General features: G+C 41.7%; 1 protein-coding gene across 6 annotated transcripts in view; it reads left to right on the top strand.

The window, feature by feature from the left end:
- The window catches only part of ING5 (inhibitor of growth family member 5), a 51,023-nt gene extending 32,000 nt beyond the window's left edge, over positions 1-19,023 (top strand). For 4 of the 6 annotated variants that reach the window (XM_073360425.1, XM_073360430.1, XM_073360426.1 and 1 more), the window contains 4 exons: positions 6,520-6,631; positions 7,891-7,984; positions 9,160-9,295; positions 18,036-19,023. In XM_073360425.1, the coding sequence (XP_073216526.1) occupies positions 6,520-6,631; positions 7,891-7,984; positions 9,160-9,295; positions 18,036-18,161 (468 nt within the window). In that variant the 3' untranslated portion in view covers positions 18,162-19,023. Of the gene's footprint in view, positions 1-6,503; positions 6,632-7,890; positions 7,985-9,159; positions 9,296-11,556; positions 11,619-18,035 lie in introns of all 6 variants that reach the window. The other 2 variants (XM_073360427.1, XM_073360431.1) reach the window with 2 other exon arrangements.
- Positions 19,024-27,046: the final 8,023 nt, after the last annotated feature.

Raw genomic sequence — 27,046 nt, 5'->3', positions numbered from 1 at the left:
TCCCTCAGGGAACTGATGGGTAAGATCCCCTGGGAGAATAACATGAGGGGGAAAGGAGTCCAGGAGAGCTGGCTGTATTTTAAAGAATCCTTATTGATGTTATAGGGGCAAACCATCCCGATGTGTAGAAAGAATAGTAAATATAGCAGGCAGCCAGCTTGGCTTAACAATGAAATCCTTGCTGATCTTAAACACAAAAAAGAAGCTTACAAGAAGTGGAAGATTGGACAAATGACCAGGGATGAGTATAAAAATATTACTCGGGCATGCAGGAGTGAAATCAGGAAGGCCAGATCACACCTGGAGTTGCAGCTAGCAAGAGATGTTAAAAGTAACAAGAAGGGTTTCTTCAGGTATGTTGGCAACAAGAAGAAAGTCAAGGAAAGTGTGGACCCCTTACTGAATGAGGGAGGCAACCTAGTGACAGAGGATGTGGAAAAAGCTAATGTACTCAATGCTTTTTTTGCCTCTGTCTTCACGAACAAGGTCAGCTCCCAGACTACTGCACTGGGCAGCACAGCATGGGGAGGAGGTGACCAGCCCTCTGTGGAGAAAGAGGTGGTTTGGGACTATTTAGAAAAGCTGGACGTGCACAAGTCCATGGGGCCGGATGCATAGCATCCGAGAGTGCTAAAGGAGTTGGCGGATGTGGTTGCAGAGCCATTGGCCATTATCTTTGAAAACTCATGGCGATCGCAGGAAGTCCCAGATGACTGGAAAAAGGCTAATGTATTGCCCATCTTTAAAAAAGGGAAGAAGGAGGATCCCGGGAACTACAGGCCAGTCAGTCTCACCTCAGTCCCTAGAAAAATCATGGAGCAGGTCCTCAAGGAATCAGTTCTGAAGCACTTAGAGGAGAGGAAAGTGATCAGGAACAGTCAGCATGGATTCACCAAGGGCAAGTCGTGCCTAACTAATCTAATTCCCTTCTATGACGAGATAACTGGTTCTGTGGATGAAGGGAAAACAGTGGACGTGGTGTTCCTTGACTTTAGCAAAGCTTTTGACACTGTCTCCCACAGTATTCTTGTCAGCCAGTTAAAGAAGTATGGGCTGGATGAATGCACTATAAGGTGGGTAGAAAACTGGCTAGATTGTCGGGCTCAATGGGTAGTGATCAACGGCTTGATGTCTAGTTGGCAGCCAGTATCAAGTGGAGTGCCCCAAGGGTCGGTCCGTGGGCCGGTTTTGTTCAATATCTTCATTAATGATCTGGAGGATGGTGTGGATTGCACCCTCAGCAAGTTTGCGGATGGCACTAAACTGGGAGGAGTGGGAGATAGGCTGGATGGTAGGGATAGGATACAGAGGGACCTAGACAAATTGGAGGATTGAGCCAAAAGAAATCTGACGAAGTTCTACAAGGACAAGTGCAGAGTCCTGCACTTAGGACGGAAGAATCCAATGCACTGTTACAGACTAGGGACTAAATGGCTCGGCAGCAGTTCTGCAGAAAAGGACCTAGGGGTTACAGTGGTTTTTACCGTTGTCTTACCAAGAAAACTCCAGTTTTCCTTTCATTCTGTTAGGTTGTGTGTCAAACAAACTTCCATTGTGAGTACCCCATAGCTGTATGGTTTGTTAGTCACTGCTGTGATTTGTACTGCCCATCTGCAGTGTAATATAGCACCAGCAACTTGAAATTGCTCCCATTCTTTGCTGTTTCCCATTGCAATTGTTGAGTTGACATCAAAAGTGATGTTGGTAAATGGGGGGAAATATGGGGAATATGAAGGATTAAGGGAAAGTGTCTGTCATTACTTTAGTATCTAGATGACTAAAAGATGTTAATTTCATGCCAAAGTCCCTTCCTCCTTATTACAGCCTGAACACTAAACTATTTGCCTTTTCTCTATGGACCCGGGGGAGAAATATTCTGGTCCTTGAGAGAAGAGCTTCTTGCTAGCACTGTTTTCTTGTAAGGGACCCTGGTGGCACTCACCACTGTGTTTATTTTATTGACTTTTGAGTGGTGCTCCTTTCCCTGCTTATTTTTCCGCTGACATGATTCACATAGAATGAGGACTGCCTTTGTGACTTACACTTACACACTTTGGCTTGCTACAAGAGAGGATGCAGAATAAGTTGGGCCGTGAATAGAAGCAGTTGGACATGTCTGCCTGTGGTTGCAGTGCCCTCTATTGTAGTCCCACAGAAAGAGTGATGAGTGGGGTGCAGGACTTGAAAAGATGACCTTGTAGCCCAAAGACTAAGCATACCAGTTAGAGTAACAAAAAAAAAAATGTACCACCACTCCACTACCTCCCAAAGCCACGCCTTTCAAACTACACTCCTGCAGTTGTAACACTGACAGGTGGTTTTGTATTTTGTACATTTTTTTAAATGTAACAGTACTAAGCTGGTCAATTAGCAGAAAAATATATTTGACTGTATTATTCAAGAATTTTGCTAATGTTCATCAAATTGCTAATCTGCCAAATAGTATTTGATAGTTCTAGAGCTGGTTAGATAGTGAAATAAAAATATTGTTAAACAAATTATTCAACTAATAATTAGTGAAATTTGTTGAAAATATACTTATTGGCTTGCTCAACCAGCCCTACTCGTAAAAGCAAGAGATGTTAGATCTTCTTTCCTTGTCTTGCTTTTCTCCACTGCTACTTTGTCCAAGTTGTCTTTAGAGTCTGCTTCCTCATCTCTCACTCTAGGCTCCCTTATTTCTTTCTTCCTTCCACACCCCCTACCCCCACATTGGGACCTCTACCTTCTTTCCTTTTTTCTCCCCCTTCTCCCACATCCAGATCTCTCTGTAAATACACCATACTTCTCTTTTCTAATTTTTCCTTCCTTCTCTCATGCCCACCCTCACACCTATGCATGAGTTTACAAAAAGGACTTGGAATTTTTACCAGAGATCTAGTAGACAAAGATGCGAAAGGTATCCTTAGACCTTGTTCCCCTTTTTCCATCCCAGAGACTCCTGGCTGCTATATGAGTCAGTTGGGATGTCTGTTTTGTGCAACTTCTCTGTTTAGACAAGCTCTTTTTAACTGGAGGCAGGGCGGATAAAAATCAATTATTTTTTTAAAAAAAATATAAAAAATCATATTTTTTTTAAATTTGATTATTTTATTTAAATCGGATTTTTTGATAAAATGCTTTTTGAGGAAAAAACTTATCTAAAGATAGTTTTAATGAAGATACATTATAGCTCAAGGATATCTCATCATGTAATAGGGATTATAAATTCTAATTCTATAGTATGAGACAATATATTCATGTAATGTTTAAGAAAAGTTTTGTAAATGAGTTCTAATAGTTCATGGATTAGGGACCCAATCTTATGAGGTTCCACAGGCTTCTGTATAGATTATTTAGGTTAATCTTTCTATCTACCCAATGGGACTCAGTGCTCTCAGTCTAGAAGATACCATCAGAGATGCTTAGTTTTGCAGTTCTCAGACTGTGGATTTGTGTCTCCAGAGGTAACATGCTTGTTAACAGCAAAAATGTTTTTAAATAAATAATTTATAGAGGTAAGAAATAACAGACCTCAATTCTACTGTCCCTCTGCAAATTTGTGTACACAGAGTCAATTACCCTTGCCTCTCTCTCGAAGTGCAAAGTTTCAAAAAGTTCAATGAATAGAAGATTTTTGGGGGCGGAATAGATCTGGACAAGGAGAAAAAGTCTGGAGATAAATGTGAGAAGCTAGGGATATATGCTTGTTTTCTTAAAATATTATTTGTTTGCTGTAGAAGAAAAAAATCCAGAATACTTAACGCTGTTGTTTTAGTTAAATAAAACAATTTAAATGTCTGTCTTTTGATGTTCTCCTCCTAATACAGCATGGCAAGAAAATCCTGCAAATATTAATGATTAACCTGTTGAGTTGGAGATAGTTCACCTCCCAATGACTTCATAAAAATCTGCTTCAGTTACCTTTGGTAAAAGAAATAACCAAACAATCATTCATTTTTTGATATAGCTGTAAAACTGATCTGAAAAGTTTTCAAAATAAATTACTGTTTAAAAATGTATAGTGTGTACCTTCTAAAAATGAAACCTAAATCTATCTCTGAGTTGTGAAGAAGATGTATTAAGGCAGTGTTTCCCAAACTTGGACACTGCTTGTTCAGGGAAAGCCCTTGGTGAGCCAGGCTGGTTTGTTTACCTGCCGCTTCCGCAGGTTTGGCTGATCGCAGCTCCCACTGGCCGCGGTTCTCTGCTCCAGGCCAATGGGAGCTTCTAGAAGCGGCGCAGGCTGAGGGACGTACTGGCCACCACTTCCAGCACCTCCCATTGGCCTGGAGCAGCGAACCGCGGCCACTGGGAGCCACAATTGGCCGAACCTGCAGACGTAGCTGGTAAACAAACTGGCCCGGACCGCCAGGGGCTTTCCCTGCACAAGCAGTGGAACAAATTTGGGAACCACTGTATTAAAGTAATAACAACCAACAAGAATGCACTTTTATGTAGAAAACCATGATTAAATCGAGTCTTCCTGACTAGTGATTTAAATCAAATCCGTTTGTGTGTAGGCTAGTGCAGGCCTTACTCTGCCTCTCCCTCAGTCTTGGTTCTTGAATTCTCCTCTCCAGTGAAGCATTTCGCTGCCTGCCTCTGTTACTAATCATGGCTTACCAGTAGCAGCAGAATGCTGCTTACCTGTTTTTTTATAGGTTTCACTGCATACCTAAAGAAAAAAAAATTTTTAAATAGACAATGGCCTTTTAAATATTTTATATGAGTATCTGGACTGTTTAGTTCAGATAAAGTTAATGAAGATTTTGTTTATGTTGTGGAAAGTTTGAACTGAAATTTGCGATAGTATCTTACTCAAAGGGCATAGCAGACCTAGGGCAGAGATTACTTTTAGAATAGTGATGTGACCCCAGAAGGGATTCTTAGCTTTTGAGTTCTCCAGACTTCATTTTGTTCTCTATTTTTTATTTTTCAAAGAGAGTTGATTGTGAAGGAAAGAAGATTTTTTTTCAAGTGAGGAAAGAAGTTCCGTTCATTTGGTTAATTTCAAAAGAATATTTGTCATGGAGCTATCTGGGACAGAGGCAAAAGTTTTGATTTTTTTTTTTTAATCCCCATCTTATTTTGTAATCTGTGAAGCTCCTAAAAGCTGCGATCAGTTCCAGAAAATTAAGAATCTATTTTGATAGATTAAGTAGTGTCATCTGCATATGTTGAGATCTTATAGGAGGAAGGTCTTATGGTGATACAAGAGATACATGAGTGAGCTGTTAGTTTAATTGCTGGTGGTTCTAGTGCTGTGTAGAACAGGAAAGAATATAGCTTTGTCTGGTACTTCTCCCATTATCTTTTTCCCAATTTTTTTCAAAAAGGGTCCATGAATACGTTCAGATTGATAACCTTGAAGTCTAAAGTCAGATATGCACAGGGAGCATGAATGTAAGCTTTCCTGCACTATCCAAGCCATGTGCCGCAACCTTGACCTGGTGGGTGAGATAGGAAAGTAGTTAATTCTTAATCTTTGTTCCTGGTACTGACTTAGACTGCCAAACATGATGTCAGTTGAGATGGTGGCTCTTGAAGTGTGTTCACTAGTTTTGGAATCAAGTCAGAATTCATTTCAGGCTGATTAATAGTAACAACTTCTGATCCTTGCTGACTTCACTCAGTTTTGAATTAATAAACCAGAAGTGAAAGACTCTATGTCCCATTACAAATCTCCTGAGCTGTGCAGTCCCCAAGTATCAGTGATGTAGTATTTTTGGGGGTTTTAAATAAGTGGTGTTGAAAGATTCCAGATTGATGGCACTAGAGTCCTCTCTTTATCCACAGCACAGGCAGAGCTTTCTCTTGTCATGCCTTAGCCCTGACGTTAGAATGATCATCCCTAAAGGCAAGCAAGTTCTTCACCAGCCCATTTGACTTTGACCTCTTTTTAGAAATTGCTACCAATGTCTTTTGTGAGGAGGACACCTGCCCATAGGGACTGGAGTGAGACCAGCTCAGTTTCACATAGACCGCAGAACAGGTGTCAATACTAACTTTCAAACGCTATCATCTTGTCAAGTTTGATTCCAATCCATCATGCCATTCAATCCTCCTCTAGTAGTAATATTTTATTAGGTGATTATTTTTATTTAAATACTGTTGTCACACTCTGTATTGATGCTTCATTTATAAATAATTCATAAAGAGTTAGTACATGATTATTAAATGTTTAATTAATTGTTATAAAGTGCAGCGAGTCAATAGATTGCTTTTAACTAGGGCTTACAGCCATCTGTGATAACACTTTCTACTGACGTGCTTTGAACCATCTATAACACATACTACTCATGTCTGCAGATGTTTATAACATCTATTAATACTTTATTAACCTATTATAAATAATATATAATGTACCCTTTACTGTAGAGTGTAACCGCAAATCAATCCAAGGAAGGGCGTGCTTAGTACGGGTGAGCTGTCTCAGTGTGCCCTGAACTGTTAGGGTCCCACCTGCTAGAATAGCTGGGATTTTTTTGGTGGGTTGGTTGAATTTTTTTTCAGCCGTGTAGTTTCTCTCCCATGCAGGTGGATAAACACATCCGACGGCTGGATGCAGACTTGGCACGATTTGAAGCAGATCTGAAGGATAAGTTGGAAGGCAGTGACTTTGAAAGCCCTGGAGGTCGAGGCCTGAAAAGTGCGTGAGTTATTTTTAATGTGACCACACTGTCTCGCTCAGTGCTGGAAAACCTTGCTGTAAAATACGCATATCCAGTGTAGAGCAGAAGGGCTGTGATGGAGCATACATTACTTTCTTTTGAAGCTTTGGTGTGTGTTTTTTTATTTTATTTAATGCTTTTAAAAAGTTTAGGTCATTTTGACAAGGTGCCACCATTTGGTGGGCAGAGGAAGAAAGAATCTAGTTTAGAGCCCTCTTAACCTTTCTTGCTGGAAGCTGGTCCCTTGCCTCGCTGAGTCAGCACATCCTGAAATAGTCCTTTCTGTAAGTCATTGGTTATAAGCACTGCTACAAATGAAGCTGAGTTGTGGTGGCAAAAGTGGTATCCACAGTCTGTAGCTCTTAAAACTTTGAAACTAAAGAGTCTACTCTGAGTTGAGCAAACTTTGCATCAGCTGTGCCTTGCCTTGAGAAGTAAAAGACATTGTGGTGGGAGAGGATGATTTTTTCATTAAGGAAAAATATTAATTAAAATAATGTTAGGATTTTATTTCTGACTTAAGAGTCCAATGTAACCTGATGACAGTAGGAAATTTTAAGCGTTAAAGGAAAATTCCTGTTTCTTTAATATAGATTAGAAATTTTAAATGGCAAAAAGCCAAATTAAGTACAGTAAACAATGAATGCTGTATAACTTTTCTCTCCTTTAAATTACTGAAGACATGGTTTTGAGGTCTGTTTAGTGGGTGCTGGTGATGGCATGTGTATGTTGCACCCTGATTAACAACGCATAGTCCTTGGATGGGAAGATGTTGAGTGTAGGGAGGTGGTAGAATCTCCTTCCTTAGAGGTTTTTAAGGTCAGGCTTGACAAAGCCCTGGCTGGGATGATTTAACTGGGAATTGGTCCTGCTTCGAGCAGGGGGTTGGACTAGATGACCTTCTGGGGTCCCTTCCAACCCTGATATTCTATGATTCTATTTTTAAAGCACTCTTTTACTAAATGATTCGTTGAATATACAGTACCAGGCCAAGTTCCAGGTGACTCGTGTGCAATTCTATTGACTTGTGTTATGGGGCTGAACAAGCTGCAATCCAGAACAGAAGTTGGCACTGTGTGTGATATAGTATGTGTAAATCATACATATTTTTAATATCCAAAGAGCCTTGTACATAAAGAGTCTGCAAAACAGAAGTTTAAAATAATAGATGCACACAAAAAAAGCATCCAGTGCTTTTTCTGGGGTGCCCTTAATTTGAAATAATTCTGGCTTTCAGAGGGACGAAGTCAAAAGGACAAGAGAAGTTCCCGGGGCCGAGGCAGGCGAACATCAGAAGAAGATACTCCAAAGAAGAAAAAACTAAAGGGAGGGTAAGAGATAAACAGTTACAGCTTTCATGGCTTTATGGAAAAGCTTTGTAAATTTATAAAATACTAAGTCAAACCTTCCTGGCCCTTTTGATGATACTTCCAGCTGAACAGTTTGTATTCCCAGAGCATTCTTCTACTCAGACTCCATTTTAAATATGTCCTCTCTTCACGCTTTCTCCTGGCACCAGTGTCAAGATATCTTTGAATTATTAAGTTCTCATACACTGAGCAAGGAGTTAATATGGCTGGAACAGTATCTGTATCTGAGGTGGCAGGAATGCAGTCTCCATTGCTTTCTGCTAACGTAAAGAAAAGTAGCTTAGCATTTTTGTGTGTGGCCATTTGTATTAGTTTACACTGAGTTGGCTTGCAGAAAATGGTGACCTACTCATTCTGAGGTATATTTGATGTTGCATCACTCTCCCAGAAATCCTGGGGCATTCTTGGAATCATTTCCTGGTATTCTACATCATAGGGTAGGTATCCTAAATAATCTTGAGTCACCTAATCCAGGACAGTGTCAATTTGAATGTTTTGAAAGTGATGACAAAAATAATTCCAGTTTCTTATAAAGCATCCTTAAATAGCATTACATGATACCATAAAAACATTATTTTAAAAATTATAAGGCTTGTATTGTTCCTGTTAATTTGTATAATGGTCTTTTCAGCAACTGTTTATATGCAAAATACTGCCAAATGCATGAATAAATGAACTGGAAAGATAAATATTGCATTCTTTCAGTTGTAGCAATCTTGGCTGTTACTTGAAACCAGAGTTCAAAATTTTCTGATAGAAATACGATTTTTAAGCTACTACTGAAAAGGATAGACACATTCCTGTTTCTAGTTGGTCATCAACTCAATTTTTCTATGCTTATCATTGCTATCTAAGTAGTACTCCCTTTTTTGTATGTATTGTATGCTGCAAATTATTCTTCCAGTTCTTTACATTAAACCTCATATAATTTTGCTTTGACCAATGCTTAAAATTATCCAAATCCATTTGTATTTTTAATTAATATATTTCCTAAACCTTCATAATTGATTTTAAGCTTAAGACATATTTAAAGCTAAATTTTCAAGTGAAACTAGTTATCTATGAAATATTCAGTTTTAAATGAGCAAAAGTAATTTGCTCTCACTGAATATTCAATAGTATTGTTTCTTCCACAGTTCTGAGTTTGCTGATGCCATCCTGTCTGTTCACCCCTCGGATGTCCTAGACATGCCAGTGGATCCCAATGAGCCCACATATTGCTTGTGCCACCAGGTGTCCTATGGAGAAATGATTGGCTGTGACAATCCCGATGTAAGTGCCCAAGATGAGTTATACCTCGCAAGGGACATAAAATGCAATAAGAAGAGGTTCTTTAAATACATTAGGAGCAAGGGAAAGACAAAGGAAAGTGTAGGTCCTCTGCTTAGCAGGGAAGGGGAACTAATAACTGATGACATCTAGAAAGCTGAGGTACTTAATGCCTATTTTGCTTTATTCTTCACTAAAAAGGTTAATGATGACAAGATACTCAACACAATTAATATTAGGAGTACTTGTGGCACCTTAGAGACTAACAAATTTATATGAGCATAAGCTTTCATGGGCTACAACCCACTTCATCAGATGCATAGAATGGAACATATAGTAAGAAGATATATATACATACAGAAAACATGAAAAGGTGGAAGATGCCATACCAACTCTAAGAGGCTAATTAATTAAGATGAGCTATTATTAGCAGGAGAAAAAAAATACTTTTGTAGTGATAATCAAGATGGCCCATTTCACACAGTTGACAAGAAGGTGAAATAGACTTAACATGGGGAAATAGAGTCAATTTATGTAATGACCCAGCCACTCTTAGTCTCTATTCAAGCCCAAGTTAACGGTATCTAATTTGCAAATTAATACCAGTTTAGCAGTTTCTCATTGGAGTCTGTTTCTGAAGCTTCTCTGTTGCAAAATTGCCACCTTTAAGTCTGTTACTGAGTGACCAGAGAGGTTGAAGTGTTCTCCTACTGGTTTTTGAATGTTATGATTCCTGATGTCAGATTTGTATCCTTTTATTCTTTTGTATAGAGACTGTCAGGTTTGGCCAATGTACATGGCAGAGGGGCATTGCTGGCACATGATGGCATATATCACATTGGTAGATGTGCAGGTGAACGAGCCCCTGATGGCATGGCTGATGTGATTAGGTCCTATAATGGTGTCACTTGAATATCTATAGTGGATGGGGGAAAGAAGTAGATGTGATATATCTTAATTTTAGTAAGGCTTTTCTACAGTTCCACACGGCATTCTCATAAGCAAACTAAGGATAAGTGGTCTAGATGAAATTACTATAAGGTGGGTGCACAACTGGTTGAAAGACCATATTCAAAGAGTAGTTATCAATGGTTTGCTGTCAAATGGGAGGGTGTATCTAATGGGGTCCAGCAGATGTCCATCCTGGTTAGTTCTCTTCAATATTTTCATTAATGACCTGGGTAGTGGAGTGGAGAGTATGCTTATAATATTTGCAGATGACACCAAATTCGGAGGGGGTGTGGGTTCGTAAGCATTTTGGAAGACAGGTTTAAAATTCAAAATGACTTTGACAAATTGGAGAATTGGTTTGAATTCAACAAGATGAAATTCAATAAAGACAAGTGCAAAATACTTCACTTAGGAAGGAAAAATCAAATGCACAACTACAAAATGGGGAATAACTAGCTAGGTGGTAGTACTGCTGAAAAAAATCAGGGGGGTTAGAGTGGATCACAAATTGAATATGAGTCAACAGCGTGATGCAGTAATGAAAAAGGCTAATATTCTGGGCTGTATTAACAGTATGTGAGACATGGGAGGTAATTGTCACACTCTACTTGGCACTGGTGAGATCACAGATGGAGTACTGTGTCCCCCACACCTTAGGAAAGATGAGGACCAACTAGAGAGAGTCCAGAGGAGAGCAACAAAAATGATAAGAGGTTTAGAAACCCTGGACTATGAGGAAAGGTTAAAAAAAAATGGGCATGTTTAGTTTTGAGTAAAGAAGACTGAGGGGGGATCTGATAACAGTCTTCAAATATGTGAAGGACTGTTAGAAAGAGGACGGAGTTCAATTGTTCTCCATCTCCACTGAAGGTAGGAAAAAAGTAATAGGTTTAATCTGCAGCAAGGGATATTTAGGTTAGATATTAGAAAAAACCTTCTAACTATAGAGGTTGTTAAACTCTGGAATAGGTTTCCAAAGGAGTTCATGGAGTCCTCATCATTGGAAGCTTTTAAAAACAAGTTAGACAAACACCTGTCAAGGGTGGTTTAGGTTTACTTGGTCCTGCCACGGTGCGGGGGACTGGACTTTAATTTCTCAAGGGCTCTTTCAGCCCTACATTTCTGTAATTCTATGAAGATGGCTTATATTTTTTGAAGGTACACTCTGTATATCTGTTCTTACAGTGCCCTGCACAACTTCACAGCACAAATACATTTGATGAAATAACCTGCATTAGTAGGCCATCCTTTCCTAGTTTTACATGTGCAAAATCCTAAGTGTCTCTCTTCTTTCTTTTTTTCCTGAACTGCAGTGTCCAATTGAGTGGTTTCACTTCGCTTGTGTGGACCTCACCACAAAACCAAAAGGAAAATGGTAAGTAGAATCATAGAATATCATGGTTGGAAGGGACCTCAGGAGGTCATCTAATCCAACCCCCTGCTCAAAGCAGGACCAATCCCCAACTAAATCATCCCAACCAGGACTTTGTCAAGCCTGACCTTAAAAACCTCTAAGGAAGGAGATTCCACCACCTCCCTAGGTAAGCCATTCCAGTGCTTCACCACCCTCCTAGTGAAAAAGTTTTTCCTAATATCCAACCTAAACCTCCCCCACTGCAACTTGAGATCATTACTCCTCGTTCTGTCATCTCGTAACACTGAGAACAGTCTAAATCCATCCTCTTTGGAACCCCCTTTCAGGTAGTTAAAAGCAGCTATCAAATCCCCCCTCATTCTTCTCTTCCGCAGACTAAACAATCCCAGTTCCCTCAGCTTCTCCTCATAAGTCATGTGTTCCAGTCCCCTAATCATTTCTGTTGCCCTCTGCTGGACTCTCACCAATTTTTCCACATCTTTCTTGTAGTGTGCGGCTCAAAACTGGACACAGTTCTCCAGATGAGGCCTCACCAATGCCAAATAGAGGGGAATGATCACGTCCCTTGATCTGCTGGCAACGCTCCCACTTATACCGCCCAAAATGCCATTGGCCTTCTTGGCAATGAGGGCACACTGTTGACTCATATCCAGCTTCTCATCCACTGTAACACCTATGTCCTTTTCTGCAGAACTACAGCCTAGCCACTCACTCCCTAGTCTGTACCAGTGCATGGGATTCTTCCGTCCTCAGTGCAGGACTCTGCACTTGTCCTTGTTGAACCTCATCAGATTTCTTTTGGCCCAATCTTCTAATTTGTCTAGGTCCCTCTGTATTCTATCACTACCCTCCAGCGTATCTACCACTCCTCCCAGTTTAGTGTCATCTGTAAACTTGCTGAGGGTGCAATCCACACCATCCTCCATTAATGAAGATATTGAACAAAACTGGCCCCAGGACCGACCCTTGGGGCACTCCGCTTGATACCAGCTGCCAACTAGACATGGAGCCATTGATCACTACTCGTTGAGCCCAATGATCTAGCCAGCTTTCTGTCCACCTGAGAGTCTATTCATCCAGCCCATACTTCTTTAACTTGCTGGCAAGAATACTGTGGGAGACCTGTATCAAAATCTTTGGTAAAGTCAAGGAATAACACGTCCACTGCTTTCCCCTCATCCACAGAGCCAGTTCTCTCGTCATAGAAAGCAGTTAGATTAGTCAGGCATGACTTGCCCTTGGTGAATCCATGCTGACTGTTTCTGATCACTTTCCTCTCCTCTAAGTGCATCAGAATTGATTCCTTGAGGACCTACTCCATTGTTTTTCTGGGGACTGAGGTGAGGCTGACTGGCCTGTAGTTCCCAGGATCCTCCTCCTTCCCTTTTTTAAAGATGGGCACTACATTAGCCTTTTTCCAGTCATCCGGGACCTCCCCCAATCGCCATGAGTTTTCAAAGATAATGGCCAATGGCTCTGCAATCACATCCGCCAACTCCTTTAGCACCCTCGGATGCAGTGCGTCCGGTCCCATGGACGTGTGCTCATCCAGCTTTTCTAAATAGTCCTGAATCACTTCTTTCTCCACAGAGTGCTGGTCACCTCTTCCCCATGCTGTGCTGCCCAGTGTAGTATTCTGGGAGCTGACCTTGTTCGTGAAGACAGAGGCAAAAAAAGCATTGAGTGTGTTAGCTTTTTCCACATCCTCTGTCACTAGGTTGCCTCCCTCATTCAGTGAGGGGCCCACACTTTCCTTAACTTTCTTGTTGCTAACATACCTGAAGAAACCCTTCTTTTTACTCTTAACATCCCTTGCTAGCTGCAACTCCAAGTGTGATTTGGCCTCCCTGATTTCACTCCTGCATGCCCGAGCAATATTTTTATACTCTTCCCTGGTCATTTGTCCAATCTTTCACTTCTTGTAAGCTTCCTTTTTGTGTTTAAGATCAGCAAGGATTTCATTGTTAAGCCAAGCTGGTCGCCTGCCATATTTACTGTTCTTTCTATACATCGGGATGGTTTGCCCCTATAACATCAATAAGGATTCGTTAAAATACAGCCAATAATCCTGGACTCCTTTCCCCTTCATATTATTCTCCCAGGGGAGCCTGCCCATCAGTTCCCTGAGGGAGTCAAAGTCTGCTTTTCTGAAGTCCAGGGTCCATATTATGCTGCTCTCCTTTCTTCCTTGTGACAGGATCCTGAACTCAACCATCTCATGGTCACTGCCTCCCAGGTTCCCATCCACTTTTGCTTCCCCTACTAATTCTTCCCAGTTCGTGAGCAGCAGGTCAAGAAGAGCTCTGCCCCTACTTGGTTCTCCAGCACTTGCACCAGGAAATTGTCCCTATACTTTCCAAAAACTTCCTGGATTGTTTGTGCACTACTGTATTGCTCTCCCAGCAGATATGGGGGTGATTGAAGTCCCCCATGAGAATCAGAGCCTGCGATCTAGTAACTTCTGTTAGTTGCCAGAAGAAAGCCTCTTCCACCTCATCCCCCTGGTCTGGTAGTCTATAGCAGACTCTCACCACATCACCTTGTTGCTCACTCTTCTGAACTTAATCCAAAGATTCTCAGGTTTTTCTGCAGTTTCATACTGGAGCTCTGAGGAGTCATACTGTTCTCTTACATACAGTGCGACTCCCCCAACCTTTTCTGCCCTGCCTGTCCTTCCTGAACATATCCATCCATGACCGTACTCCAGCCATGTGAGTTATCCCACCAAGTCTCTGTTATTCCAATCACATCATAATTCCTTGACTGTGCCAGGACTTCCAGTTCTCCCTGCTTGTTTCCCAGGGTTCTTGCATTTGTGTATAAGCACTTAAGATAACTCGCTGATTGTCCTGCTTTCTCAGTATGAGGCAGGAGCCCTCCCCTTTTGCGCTCTCCTGCTCGTGCTTCCTCCTGGTATCCCACTTCCCCACTTAGCTCAGGGCTTTGGTCTCCTGGTTTTGGAGGCACAGGTTCTGTTTGTTGATTCTCTTCTTGACTGCCTCTCTCCAATCATGAAGAAAATTAAATTCTGACACCTTAATCAGTCTTGATGCATGAATTTTGCTCTCACTAATATAGAAATCATAGAATCATACAACTTGAAGGGACCTCAAGAGGTCATCTAGTCCAGTACCCTGCACTGGATGAGATGCAGGCTTGTAACATACGTTGTTAGGGAATTGTATTTGTGTGGATGTACACGATACATTAGGAAACATCTATTCTCATCTCTAAAGGCTGCTTCCATTGAAGTCCATGGCAAAACTCCCATAGATTTTAATAGGCTTAGGCCATATCTATGCTACCAGCTAAATCAGCACCGCTGCAATCGATGCAGCAGTGTCAATTCAGCAGGTCTGGTGAAGACGCACTAAGTCGATGGGAGAGCACTCTCCCGTCAATCTCTGTACTTAACCTCCCCCAGAGGTGGAAGCTATGTCACCGGGAGAGCATCTGCCATGAACATAGCGCAGTGTAAACGCCACTGTAAGTCGACCTAAGCAGAATACGGACCCTTGACTTCAGAAAAGCAGACTTTGATTCCCTCAGGGAACTGATGGGCAGGATCCCCTGGGAGAATAACATGAGGGGGAAAGGAGTCCAGGAGAGCTGGCTGTATTTTAAAGAATCCTTATTGAGGTTACAGGGACAAACCATTCCGATGTGTAGAAAGAATAGTAAATATGGCAGGCGACCAGCTTGGCTTAACAGTGAAATCCTTGCTGATCTTAAACACAAAAAAGAAGCTTACAAGAAGTGGAAGAGTTGGACAAATGACCAGGGAAGAGTATAAAAATATTGCTCGGGCATGCAGGAGTGAAATCAGGAAGGCCGAATCACACCTGGAGTTGCAGCTAGCAAGAGATGTTAAGAGTAACAAGAAGGGTTTCTTCAGGTATGTTAGTAACAAGAAGAAAGTCAAGGAAAGTGTGGACCCCTTACTGAATGAGGGAGGCAACCTAGTGACAGAGGATGTGGAAAAAGCTAACACACTCAATGCTTTTTTTGCCTCTGTCTTCACGAACAAGGTCACCTCCCAGAATACTGCACTGGGCAGCACAGCATGGGGAGGAGGTGACCAGCCCTCTGTGGAGAAAGAAGTTGTTCGAAACTATTTAGAAAAGCTGGATGAGCACAAGTCTATGGGGCCAGATGCGCTGCATCCGAGAGTGCTGAAGGAATTGGCGGATGTGATTGCAGAGCCATTGGCCATTATCTTTGAAAACTCATGGCGATCGTGGGAAGTCCCGGACGACTGGAAAAAGACTAATGTAGTGCCCATCTTTAAAAAAGGGAAGAAGGAGGATCTCGGGAACTACAGGCCAGTCAGCCTCACCTCAGTCCCTGGAAAAATCATGGAGCAGGTCCTCAAGGAATCAATTCTGAAGCACTTAGAGGAGAAGAAAGTAATCAGGATTAGTCAGTATGGATTCACCAAGGGAAAGTCATGCCTGACTAATCTAATTGCCTTCTATGATGAGATAACTGGCTCTGTGGATGAGGGGAAAGCGGTGGATGTGTTGTTCCTTGACTTTAGCAGAGCTTTTGACACGGTCTCCCACAGTATTCTTGCCAGCAAGTTAAAGAAGTATGGGCTGGATGAATGGACTCTCAGGTGGATAGAAAGTTGGCTAGATTGTCGGGCTCAATGGGTAGCGATCAATGGCTCCATGTCTAGTTGGCAGCCGGTATCAAGTGGAGTGCCCCAAGGGTCAGTCCGGGGGCCGGTTTTGTTCAATATCTTCATAAATGATCTGGAGGATGGTGTGGATTGCACCCTCAGCAAGTTTGCAGATGACACTAAACTGGGAGGAGTGGTAGATACGCTGGAGGGTAGGGATAGGATACAGAGGGACCTAGACAAATTAGAGGATTGGGCCAAAAGAAATCTGATGAGGTTCAACAAGGACAAGTGCAGAGTCCTGCACTTAGGACGGAAGAATCCCATGCTCCGCTACAGACTGGGGACCAAATGGCTCGGCAGCAGTTCTGCAGAAAAGGACCTAGGGGTTACAGTGGACGAGAAGCTGGATATGAGTCAACAGTGTGCCCTTGTTGCCAGGAAGGCCAATGGCATTTTGGGATGTATATGTAGGGGCACTGCCAGCAGATCGAGGAACGTGATTGTCCCTCTCTATTTGACATTGGTGAGGCCACATCTGGAGTACTGTGTCCAGTTTGGGGCCCCACAATACAAGAAGGATGTGGAAAAATTGGAGAGAGTCCAGCGGAGGGCAACAAAAATGATTAGGGGACTGGAACACATGACTTATGAGGAGAGGCTGAGGGAATTGGGATTGTTTAGTCTGCGGAAGAGAAGAATGAGGGGGGATTTGATAGCTGCTTTCAACTACCTGAAAGGGGGTTCCAAAGAGGATGGATCTGGACTGTTCTCAGTGGTAGCAGATGACAGAACAAGGAGTAATGGTCTCAAGTTGCAGTGGGGGAGGTTTAGGTTGGGTATTAGGAAACACTCTTTCACTAGGAGAGTGGTGAAAGACTGGAATGTGTTACCTAGGGAGGTGGTGGAATCTCCTTCCTTAGATATTTTTAAGACCAGGCTTGACAAAGCCCTGGCTGGGATGATTTAGTTGGGGATTGGGTCCTGCTTTGAGCAGGGGGTTGGACTAGATGACCCCCTGAGGTCCCTTCTCACCCTAATTTTCTATAATTCTATGTTACATGGACTTTGGTCACATAACTTACGTAATTGAACTAGTGTAACTTAGGTCGACTTATAGAGTTAGTGTAGACCAGCCCTCAGAGTAAAGCCCTAACAGATATTTCAGGTTGCAAGCATTTACAATATATCAGCCTAATCAAAACAGTTTACAAACAAAACATGTATTTGCACAGCTGTATGTACATCACATTCCTGCATGGCATATGTACTATATAATTGAGTAGCAACTGCAGTGCTATCGTTAAAATTGAGCGAGTATGTTTGTACTTTCCACCCTGTTCTTGGGAGCTTGTAACTTTTATGATATATTTTCCCTTTGAGCTATTTTTTGTGTGTGTGGTCTCATCTTAAAGAGAAGGGGTAATTTATCTGGTTCATCTGTTTTTTAAGAACATACAAGTTATGGCAAGGAGGTGTCTTCACACTTAAAAAAATTCAGTTTTTTTCTGTTCAGATAACTAAAACCAACTTTGTTTTAAAACGAGGCTGAGGATCCCCCTTCTGCCACTTTTACCCTCCAAACACCCTAACTCTTTTGCTAGTTGTTCAAATTTCCTGGACCCATCGCAATTAAATGTCTTTCCCCCAGATTTGTGCTCTGTAATATTACAGCGTCAACAAAAGAAATTGACGTCCATATAGCTGATTTTATTTTCTCTTCCTCCAAAATAGTGAAGAGCTCCCAGGCAAAATATTTATCTGTTGAAGCTTAATACTACGCTTTTCTGTCCTAGGTTCTGTCCCCGTTGTGTTCAGGAAAGGAAGAAAAAGAAGTAAGGAAGGGGAATGTACACCAAATCCAGAAGAAGAGTTTAATATATTCTTTCTTATATGTTGCAATATTATCTTTTAGTTTTTGACCTATCTTCCTTCTTGTTTTGATTTGATATTTAATTGTCCAACAGCCAGTTGTAATTCTTATTTAAAAAGAAGATGATGACTTGGTGAGGGAGGGTAGGATTTTTGAGAAAGTTGCCACAGGGATTTTATTTAAGTTATTTTCACACAGCACTGACAGCTGTTACTATGAAATACTTAGAGCAGCCAACAGCTGGAATTTTTGCTAATGCATTGGAATCTATGAATCTGCCTAAGGCATTTCAGGGGAATGAGAAAGCTGTATTTTCAGCATGGTGTATTGCCACTACCTAAATAATGTAGGCATGAAGTTATGCATAACGTATATGAAGGATCTCTATAAAACTGCAACCTGCATGAAGTACATTCATATATTTAGGAGTGAAGTCCATTTTTTGTGTTTGTACAGTCCTGTAGCACTGAAGGCAACACGCAGACCAGTGAACTATTTTCAGTGTCTTATTTCCCCAAAGCAAAGTATTGTACGTAATTTTGGTGAAGCGTGCTCTGTGTATCTGAAGTTGCACATCTCTTCTTATTGAGAATTATTTCTGTTTAATTTTGCATTGCTGCCTTTGGACTTGATCTGGCTCCCACATCGAGACCCCTCTTTTGAATTCCTTTCTCCTCTCATAAACATTTGTCCATTCTGGAGGAAAATCATTTTTAAGTAGCAAGAGATCTGCCCTGGGTTGTGTCATAGTGACAGTGGTAGCAAGAGAGAGTGCAGACCTTCCTGCCAACATCCCATTTCTCTAGAAATACCTTAAGTTCTTTACAGTGAAGACAAAAACCTAGTGTGGTATTATGAAGATAGTAGGGTCAGATTTAATCATGAAATAAAATGAAGGCCTGTTTACATTACTTATATCTCTTTGTTGCACTTTGGTAAATAATCAGGAAAACAAGTTTTAGGAGGAGAATAATATAGTAATAAGATATAGATTCTTGTGATGGTGCATCAAACCTAAGATGAAGTCATTGACTTTAATCCTATTGCAGTTTTTCTGATTTTAATCAGCACCCATCATGAACCACTGCTAATAAAACAGAAGTCCACACAGCAGGAATGTTTTAAAAGGGACATCTTGCATGCTTTTGATTTGAGTTGCCTTTCAGGTTGACAGATAAAATGTGAATCTTGCTGTCATTAAAGTCTCATACCCTACAGTGAAAGGAAGACAGAAATCCAAGAGGAGGAAAAGAAAATATTACACACAAGTCCCTTATTCTCTTCCCCTCCTCCTGACCCCTCACCCACTACTGAGCTATGCTTAGTGTAGGAACTAAGAAGAGAGGTAAAGATGGGTTTGTTGCTTTTGTACTTCCCATATTCTGGGATTCCACTACCTATGGCCACAAGTGGCTGTAATGGTGTAGCCCACTGTATAGACCATTAGAGTGTCAGAAAGGGGCTACAATATAACAGAATCAGGCCCACAGTGTTACAACAAAGCAGAACAATTAATTCAAAAGACAGAGTTATATAGCACAATTCTAGCTGAAAAAACAAAAGGATAGTTTTTCTCTTACAGGAGGACCACTGAATGGTGTCCTTTGTGTACATTTTGTGATTTAAGAATATAAAACACAACTTCTGCTGTGTCTCCTTTCTTGCAGTCACACTATTTGCATTTGGCTTTGTAGGAGATAGCAGTTAAACAAAAATGTCATACCTCTTGGTATCAGTGTAGTTATCTGTGAATGTATTTTGATTGTCACTTCAGCTATGGAAAAAAGTGTCTCCGGAGTTCTGTATTTTAAAATGTGATGTACATATCCCTGTTATATCACATCACTCCATATGGTGTATATGAAGTTTTCATGTTCACAGGACTATGTTTTTTGCCATTTTAAAACACACACACAGCAAAAATATGTGCATAGAACTTAGCAACAGATTGTTGGAGGGAAGTGGGGAGAAAGCACAATTGCACAAAGTTGGCTCTGGGAACGTAGTCAGCCCTTTTTTGTTTCTCATCACAGAATGTAAGAAGTGGCTCTGCCTCTGTCTGGAGAGTAAACCTTTTTGCAAATCAGCATGTAGTTGAGTAGCCAGTGAATACACCCATACCTCATTATCCTGTTACACTGGATTACAAGTAGGAGTGTCACTGTCTTGAAGATGGTAATATTGATGAAGACTCAGGCTCCATTTCCCCATCCATCCAATGATACAATATTGTAGGCAACACTTATTTAAAAAAAAATACTTTGTGAAATAACTACCATAGATTATAATTGTTTGGTTAAACTGATTCTCAAAAGCCAACACATCTCTTTGGAGGTGTTGCTGCAAAACCAAGCAGTTACAGATCTATCAATGCAAAGTTGATTACCATAAATTTAGAGATAGTTGCCTAGGGCAGCAAATTATTTAGTGATTCTTGTCTGAGTGGCTGTAGCCTGAAACAATGGATGCTTTCTATTTTAATCAAGGAAGCTAAAAACCTAGAGCTAGCACTATGTTATCAGTCCTAAGAATGAAAAGTATCTATGGGGACAACAAACACTAGGTAAGATGACAGATGTACTTTGCAGCACCTCTCAAATGTTTCAGATCATCTGAGTTGGAACAGAGTTTGAGCAATAAAGCTGTCCCATATGGAACTCACCCTAACAAACAGAGGTTCTAATAGTTATCACAGACTTAATAGTATCTGTTTGCCCATTCATTTCTGGATTTAGGGTTTTTTGCTCCTCTTTAGACAGGAAGATCAGTAGCCTTGATCTTGGCCATTAAAGAATTTTAAAGTCCTGTATTTTGAATGTGCAGTGTTAAATATACATTACTTTTGTGGAGAGGGATCGACAGAACTATGAGAGATTTAAAAGGAATGTTCCACTAAAGATTATCAAGAAAAGCTTTTTCAGACACCTGTATATTTTGTGGTGTTCAGCTTTATCACAATTCATCCAAATTGGAGATGATGTAACTTTAACCTGAATGTTATGTTTTATTCTCAAAGGAATTAGATATGTTCCCTTCGTAAATGGAAGAGAATATTATAAATCTTTTTATTAAAAAATGTAAAAATGTATAGCAGTATTTTTTGATTATGTTATAGATAATGGATATATTGTTATAAATAAAGTATTTTTGGGAATAAAAGTTTGAAATCACATTGTTTCAGGGTTCCCAGCTAGAGCTTCAAATCCCTGCACAAAGGGAACGTACATAGATACTGCCATAAATAATGGGATGGATGTACATATATCTCAAACTCACATCTCGGTCCCAAGACTAACTATTATTAGCTCTAACCAATTTATTAGAGCATAAGCTTTTGTGAGCTACAGCTCACTTCCTCAGATGCATATCGTGGAAACTGCAGCAGGCTTTATATATACACAGAGAATATAAAACAATACCTATTCCCACCCCACTGTCCTGCTGGTAATAGCTTATCTAAAGTGATTTCCAGCACAAATCCAGGTTTTCTCACCCTCCATATTCTCTGTGTATATATAAAGCCTGCTGCAGTTTCCACGATATGCATCTGAGGAAGTGAGCTGTAGCTCACGAAAGCTTATGCTCTAATAAATTGGTTAGTCTCTAAGGTGCCACAAGTCCTCCTTTTCTTTTTGCGAATACAGACTAACACGGCTGTTACTCTGAAACCTGTTATTATTAGCTCTGTTAACTTTGAATTTAACAAAGGGTTTTATGGCAGGAGTGGGACCCATTTCATATGCTTAAAATCTGGGTGGCAAATCTTATCCATTCTCTGCATGGTGGCGATGGAGTGAGGGTTATACTGCTACTCACTGGCTCCAACAGTTGTAGCCAATGTGTTGCCAGTCCCAGTTAAGCAATGTCTCTGTGGCTGCTGCACTTGCCTTAGAGGCTAGTAGTATAGGGTTGCCACTGGTCCAGGTTTTCCCAAGATTAATCCTATTTTTGAGGTGGCTGTCCTTGGGAATCTTGTAAGGGTTCTCCATATACACTGCCAGCTGTCCAGTATTATCAGCTCAGGATCATCCTGGATGTCCTGGGCTTTTTTTTGTACCTTAGAGGTGACAACCCAAAGTGATGCTGCCAATGTTCAAACTTAAAATATACAAAAAGAAAAGGAGTACTTGTGGCACCTTGTGGCTGTAGCTCACGAAAGCTCATGCTCAAATAAATTGGTTAGTCTCTAAGGTGCCACAAGTACTCCTTTTCTTTTTGCGAATACAGACTAACACGGCTGTTACTCTGAAACTTAAAATATACATACCTTGTGCAACAACATTTGGCTCTCCCCATGCTCATGTCTCTTGCCAGCAATTTTATGGCGCCTGTTCGAGGATAGGGACTGCAGCGTCTGTGAGTGAGGCCTTTTAATCAAGTAGTTACCTACTTCTTTCTGTCTCCTTTGTCAGGTCATGGTACTTTGTGGGGACATTAGTTATAAACTACCCCAAATCAGTTTTCAAAGTGCAAGGTAAGTATAATATGGTACCAAGACAAAACAGTAGCATTTTGTGCGTGTCAACAACTAAAAGTGCAAAGCAGAGGAGAATCAGGCCCATCTGACCTAATACTATCCACTATGCCTGTAATGACTGTGTTTGGAGGGGGGTACTGGCTAGATGCTGCTTTTTGAGCAGATCAGATGAAATTCTGAAGCCTGAAATCAGGCAAACTCTTGGTATGTTTTTTGGCTGGGCTTGATTTGGTGTAAACCACTGTATTTGTGGAGAAACTCTGAGTGACTGGATCACAGAGGTAGGGAGCAGGGAAGTTGGGAAGGAGCCTATTATTTATTTGGGGGTTGAAAGGGAAGCAGCAATGGGATATGGGAAAGGGAACTGACCTGTATAAATACAGTGTTTGTAATATTAAAGCCTAATAGAAGAAAAATCCACATTCATAAAAGTAGTAGTATTTAAGTCCTCAGAGTATCATAGAAACCAGAAAGAGACTCGATCCCTACTCCATGGAGCTGACACTATAAATAGCTAAATAGAACAAATGCATAATAAATCAAAATGTTGATGAATGTACTACAGTTCAAATCTTTGAAAGCACAGTGGTTCTCCCATAGCTGAAGAAAAGTTCTCTCATAGGGGGTCAAGAAGACTTCAGCACATTGATGACTTCATGTTGGGGGATACAATGATGCAAACACACTATAATTTTCATAACTATACATGCAAATCAGATTTCACTTGTACAGTATCAATGAGGATGTTAGTAAAGGGAAATACAAGGTTTTTAAATTGATCCTTTAAGTATCAATGGTTCAATCCCTTGCAGGGCTGTGTTTTGGGTTTTTTGGGCAGTGTTTTTTTTTTTTTTTTTAGTTTATACTGACTTATGCATCACACCAATTGTCCTAAATTATTATAGGCAGGGCTGTTGGCACCACCTATTACATAGGTTGCCTGACACTTCTCATTCAAAGACAGATCCTGTTTTCAGTTATTTATGACTTTCGCAAACTTAATCCATTTGGCCTGGAGTTTTCCACACTGGGCGTCTGCCTCAGACTAAATGGTTTTTGTTTTTTTTTTGTTTTTTTTTAATTTTAGCCAAAGCAGCCATTTCCAAGAATGAATCATAGAATCATAGAATATCAGGGTTGGAAGGGACCCCAGAAGGTCATCTAGTCCAACCCCCTGCTCGAAGCAGGACCAATTCCCAGATAAATCATCCCAGCCAGGGCTTTGTCAAGCCTGACCTTAAAAACCTCTAAGGAAGGAGATTCTACCACCTCCCTAGGTAAGCCATTCCAGTGTTTCACCACCCTCATAGTGAAAAAGTTTTTCCTAATATCCAATCTAAACCTCCCCCACTGCAACTTGAGACCATTACTCCTCGTTCTGTCATCTGCTACCATTGAGAACAGTCTAGAGCCATCCTCTTTGGAACCCCCTTTCAGGTAGTTGAAAGTAGCTATCAAATCCCCCCTCATTCTTCTCTTCTGCAGACTAAACAATCCCAGCTCCCTCAGTCTCTCCTCATAAGTCATGTGTTCTAGACCCCTAATCATTTTTGTTGCCCTTCGCTGGACTCTCTCCAATTTCTCCACATCCTTCTTGTAGTGTGGGGCCCAAAACTGGACACAGTACTCCAGATGAGGCCTCACCAATGTCAAATAGAGGGGAACGATCACGTCCCTCGATCTGCTCGCTATGCCCCTACTTATACATCCCAAAATGCCATTGGCCTTCTTGGCAACAAGGGCACACTGCTGACTCATATCCAGCTTCTCGTCCACTGTCACCCCTAGGTCCTTTTCCGCAGAACTGCTGCCTAGCCATTCGGCCCCTAGTCTGTAGCAGTGCATTGGATTCTTCCGTCCTAAGTGCAGGACCCTGCACTTATCCTTATTGAACCTCATCAGATTTCTTTTGGCCCAATCCTCCAATTTGTCTAGGTCCCTCTGTATCCTATCCCTCCCCTCCAGCGTACCTACCACTCCTCCCAGTTTAGTATCATCCGCAAATTTGCTGAGAGTGCAATCTACACCATCCTCCAGATCATTTATGAAGATATTGAACAAAACCGGCCCCAGGACTGACCCCTGGGGCACTCCACTTGACACCGGCTGCCAACTAGACATGGAGCCATTGATCACTACCCATTGAGCCCGACAATCTAGCCAGCTTTCTACCCACCTTAGGCTAAGAGGCTATGGAATAATGTTTTGCCTGTGTTAAAAAATTCTGTTGACCTTTTGAGCAGGGATTTGAAATTAGGCAGGGACATGGCCTTTGTGTCAAGTAAGTGCCCCTTCAACCACCTGCCCCTAACCCTGAGCCCTCTCCCACGCACCCAAACTGTTGCTGCTGGTCCCCAGCACCAGCAGAAGTCACAGAAAGTCATAGAATCCATGACAGACTAGCAGCCTTACTTATAATCACTTAAAATTTTACCTCTTATAGTTAATAAACTTGTTTTTGTCTATTCCAAAACCCACTTTGTGCAATTCATATGGGGGTAGGGGTGGGGGCAAAAAGCTGGCATATCTCCCTCCACATTCAGGGAGGGGGTAATTTTTATGAGCATACGTTGTACAGATCTCTCAATACAGCGCAAGACATTGCTGACACACACTGAACTTCATACGCATCAGACACTGCAGCAGTGACTCAAGATAGGTTTCACACTGTCACAGAGACTGCGTCTTGCCAGAGCCCACGGCCCTCCTGCAGCCCCAAGCACTCCTGGCTCACCACGAGCATTTTGACAGGAAATACCAAGCAGTAACAACAACAGCAATAATACAAGTGTGTGTGCATGTGTGCAAATGTTTGTGTGTGTGTGTGTATTGTGTGTGAGAGAGAGCCAGGGCGTGTGAGAGAGACATGTTAATTACAGCCCTGCCCAATTCTTGGGGAAGGCACACACCCAGTTGGATTTTAGGGCATTGTTTATTAGGTGGCCATCTTGATCTGGATAAGAACAAGGTGATCTCCATGTTGTGTCAGTTTCTTGTTCCCCTATACTGGGCAAAAAGTGGGAATCAGTTATTGCTAAGTAACCGGTTTCTAAATAAACAAATGAAGGGAGGGGCCAAGGGCTCTTGAATGCTGGAATCTTTGGGGCTCAGGTGTCAAAAAGCTCTCTCTATACCTTCCACACTGGCTACTGCAGGCCAATAACCACTCACTGAACGAAGTTGTTATCTTGGGGTTTATTATTTTCTTTTGGGGAGCAGACGTGCACTCTCGGACTAGATCCAGTTAGTTAGATCTGACACTTACCCATAAACGACGTAAAGAGGGATAGGATGGGTCTGAGATAGGGTTACTTACCTGTCTTCGACACCTGTGATCCACTGTTGGTGTCCATCGCTGATCTCACCAGTCCGAATTCTGCAGGCTCGCCACAAGCAGTACCCGAAGGAGGTAGAAAAACATCTTTGCTTTATTGAGTGTGTGTGCGCATGTGTATGTTTATATTCCAAATCTCCAGTGTCCTTAATCCATCCCCCTCCCCTTCCTTCCTTCTCCTTTAGTAAATAAAGTGTTGTTGTGAGTTAATATCAATCTGGTTTCTTTTATTCCAGCTCTGATAAATGGGCTTAAGGGGAGACCTAGCCGGAGGTATACTATAAGGGTATGTCTACACTACGGAATAAGGTCGAATTTATAGAAGTCGTTTTTTTAGAAATCGGTTTTATATATTCGAGTGTGTGTGTCCCCACAGAAAATGCTCTAAGTGCATTAACTCGGCGGAGTGCTTCCACAGTACCGAGGCTAGAGTCGACTTCCGGAGCATTGCACTGTGGATAGCTATCCCACAGTTCCCGCAGTCTCCGCTGCCCATTGGAATTCTGGGTTGAGATCCCAATGCCTGATGGGGCTAAAACATTGTCGCGGGTGGTTCTGGGTACATATCGTCAGGCCCCCGTTCCCTCCCTCCCTCCGTGAAAGCAAGGGCAGACAATCGTTTCGCGCCTTTTTTCCTGAGTTACCTGTGCAGACGCCATACCATGGCAAGCATAGAGCCTGCTCAGGTAACCGTCACCCTATGTCTCCTGGGTGCTGGCAGACGCGGTACGGCTTTGCTACACAGTAGCAGCAACCCATTGCTTTCTGGCAGCAGACAGTGCAGTATGACTGGTAGTCGTCCTCGTCGTGTCCGAGGTGCTCCTGGCCACGTCGGCTGGGAGCGCCTGGGTAGACATGGGCACAGGGACTAAATTTGGAGTGACTTGACCAGGTCATTCTCTTTAGTCCTGCAGTAGGTCCTATTGAACCATCTTATGGTGAGCAGCCAGGCGATACGGATTGCTAGCAGTCGTATTGTACCATCTTCTGCCAGGCAGGCAAGAGATGAGGATGGCTAGCAGTCATACTGTACCATCTTCTGCTGAGCAGCCATGAGATGTGGATGGCATGCAGTCCTTCTGCACCATCTGCTGCCAGCCAAAGATGTAAAAGATAGATGGAA

Source organism: Lepidochelys kempii, chromosome 9 (assembly GCF_965140265.1).
Source record: "Lepidochelys kempii isolate rLepKem1 chromosome 9, rLepKem1.hap2, whole genome shotgun sequence".
Taxonomy (NCBI): domain Eukaryota; kingdom Metazoa; phylum Chordata; order Testudines; family Cheloniidae; genus Lepidochelys; species Lepidochelys kempii.
Note: the sequence above shows the minus strand (reverse complement) of the source record. Positions and strands in the feature narration are given on the sequence as shown.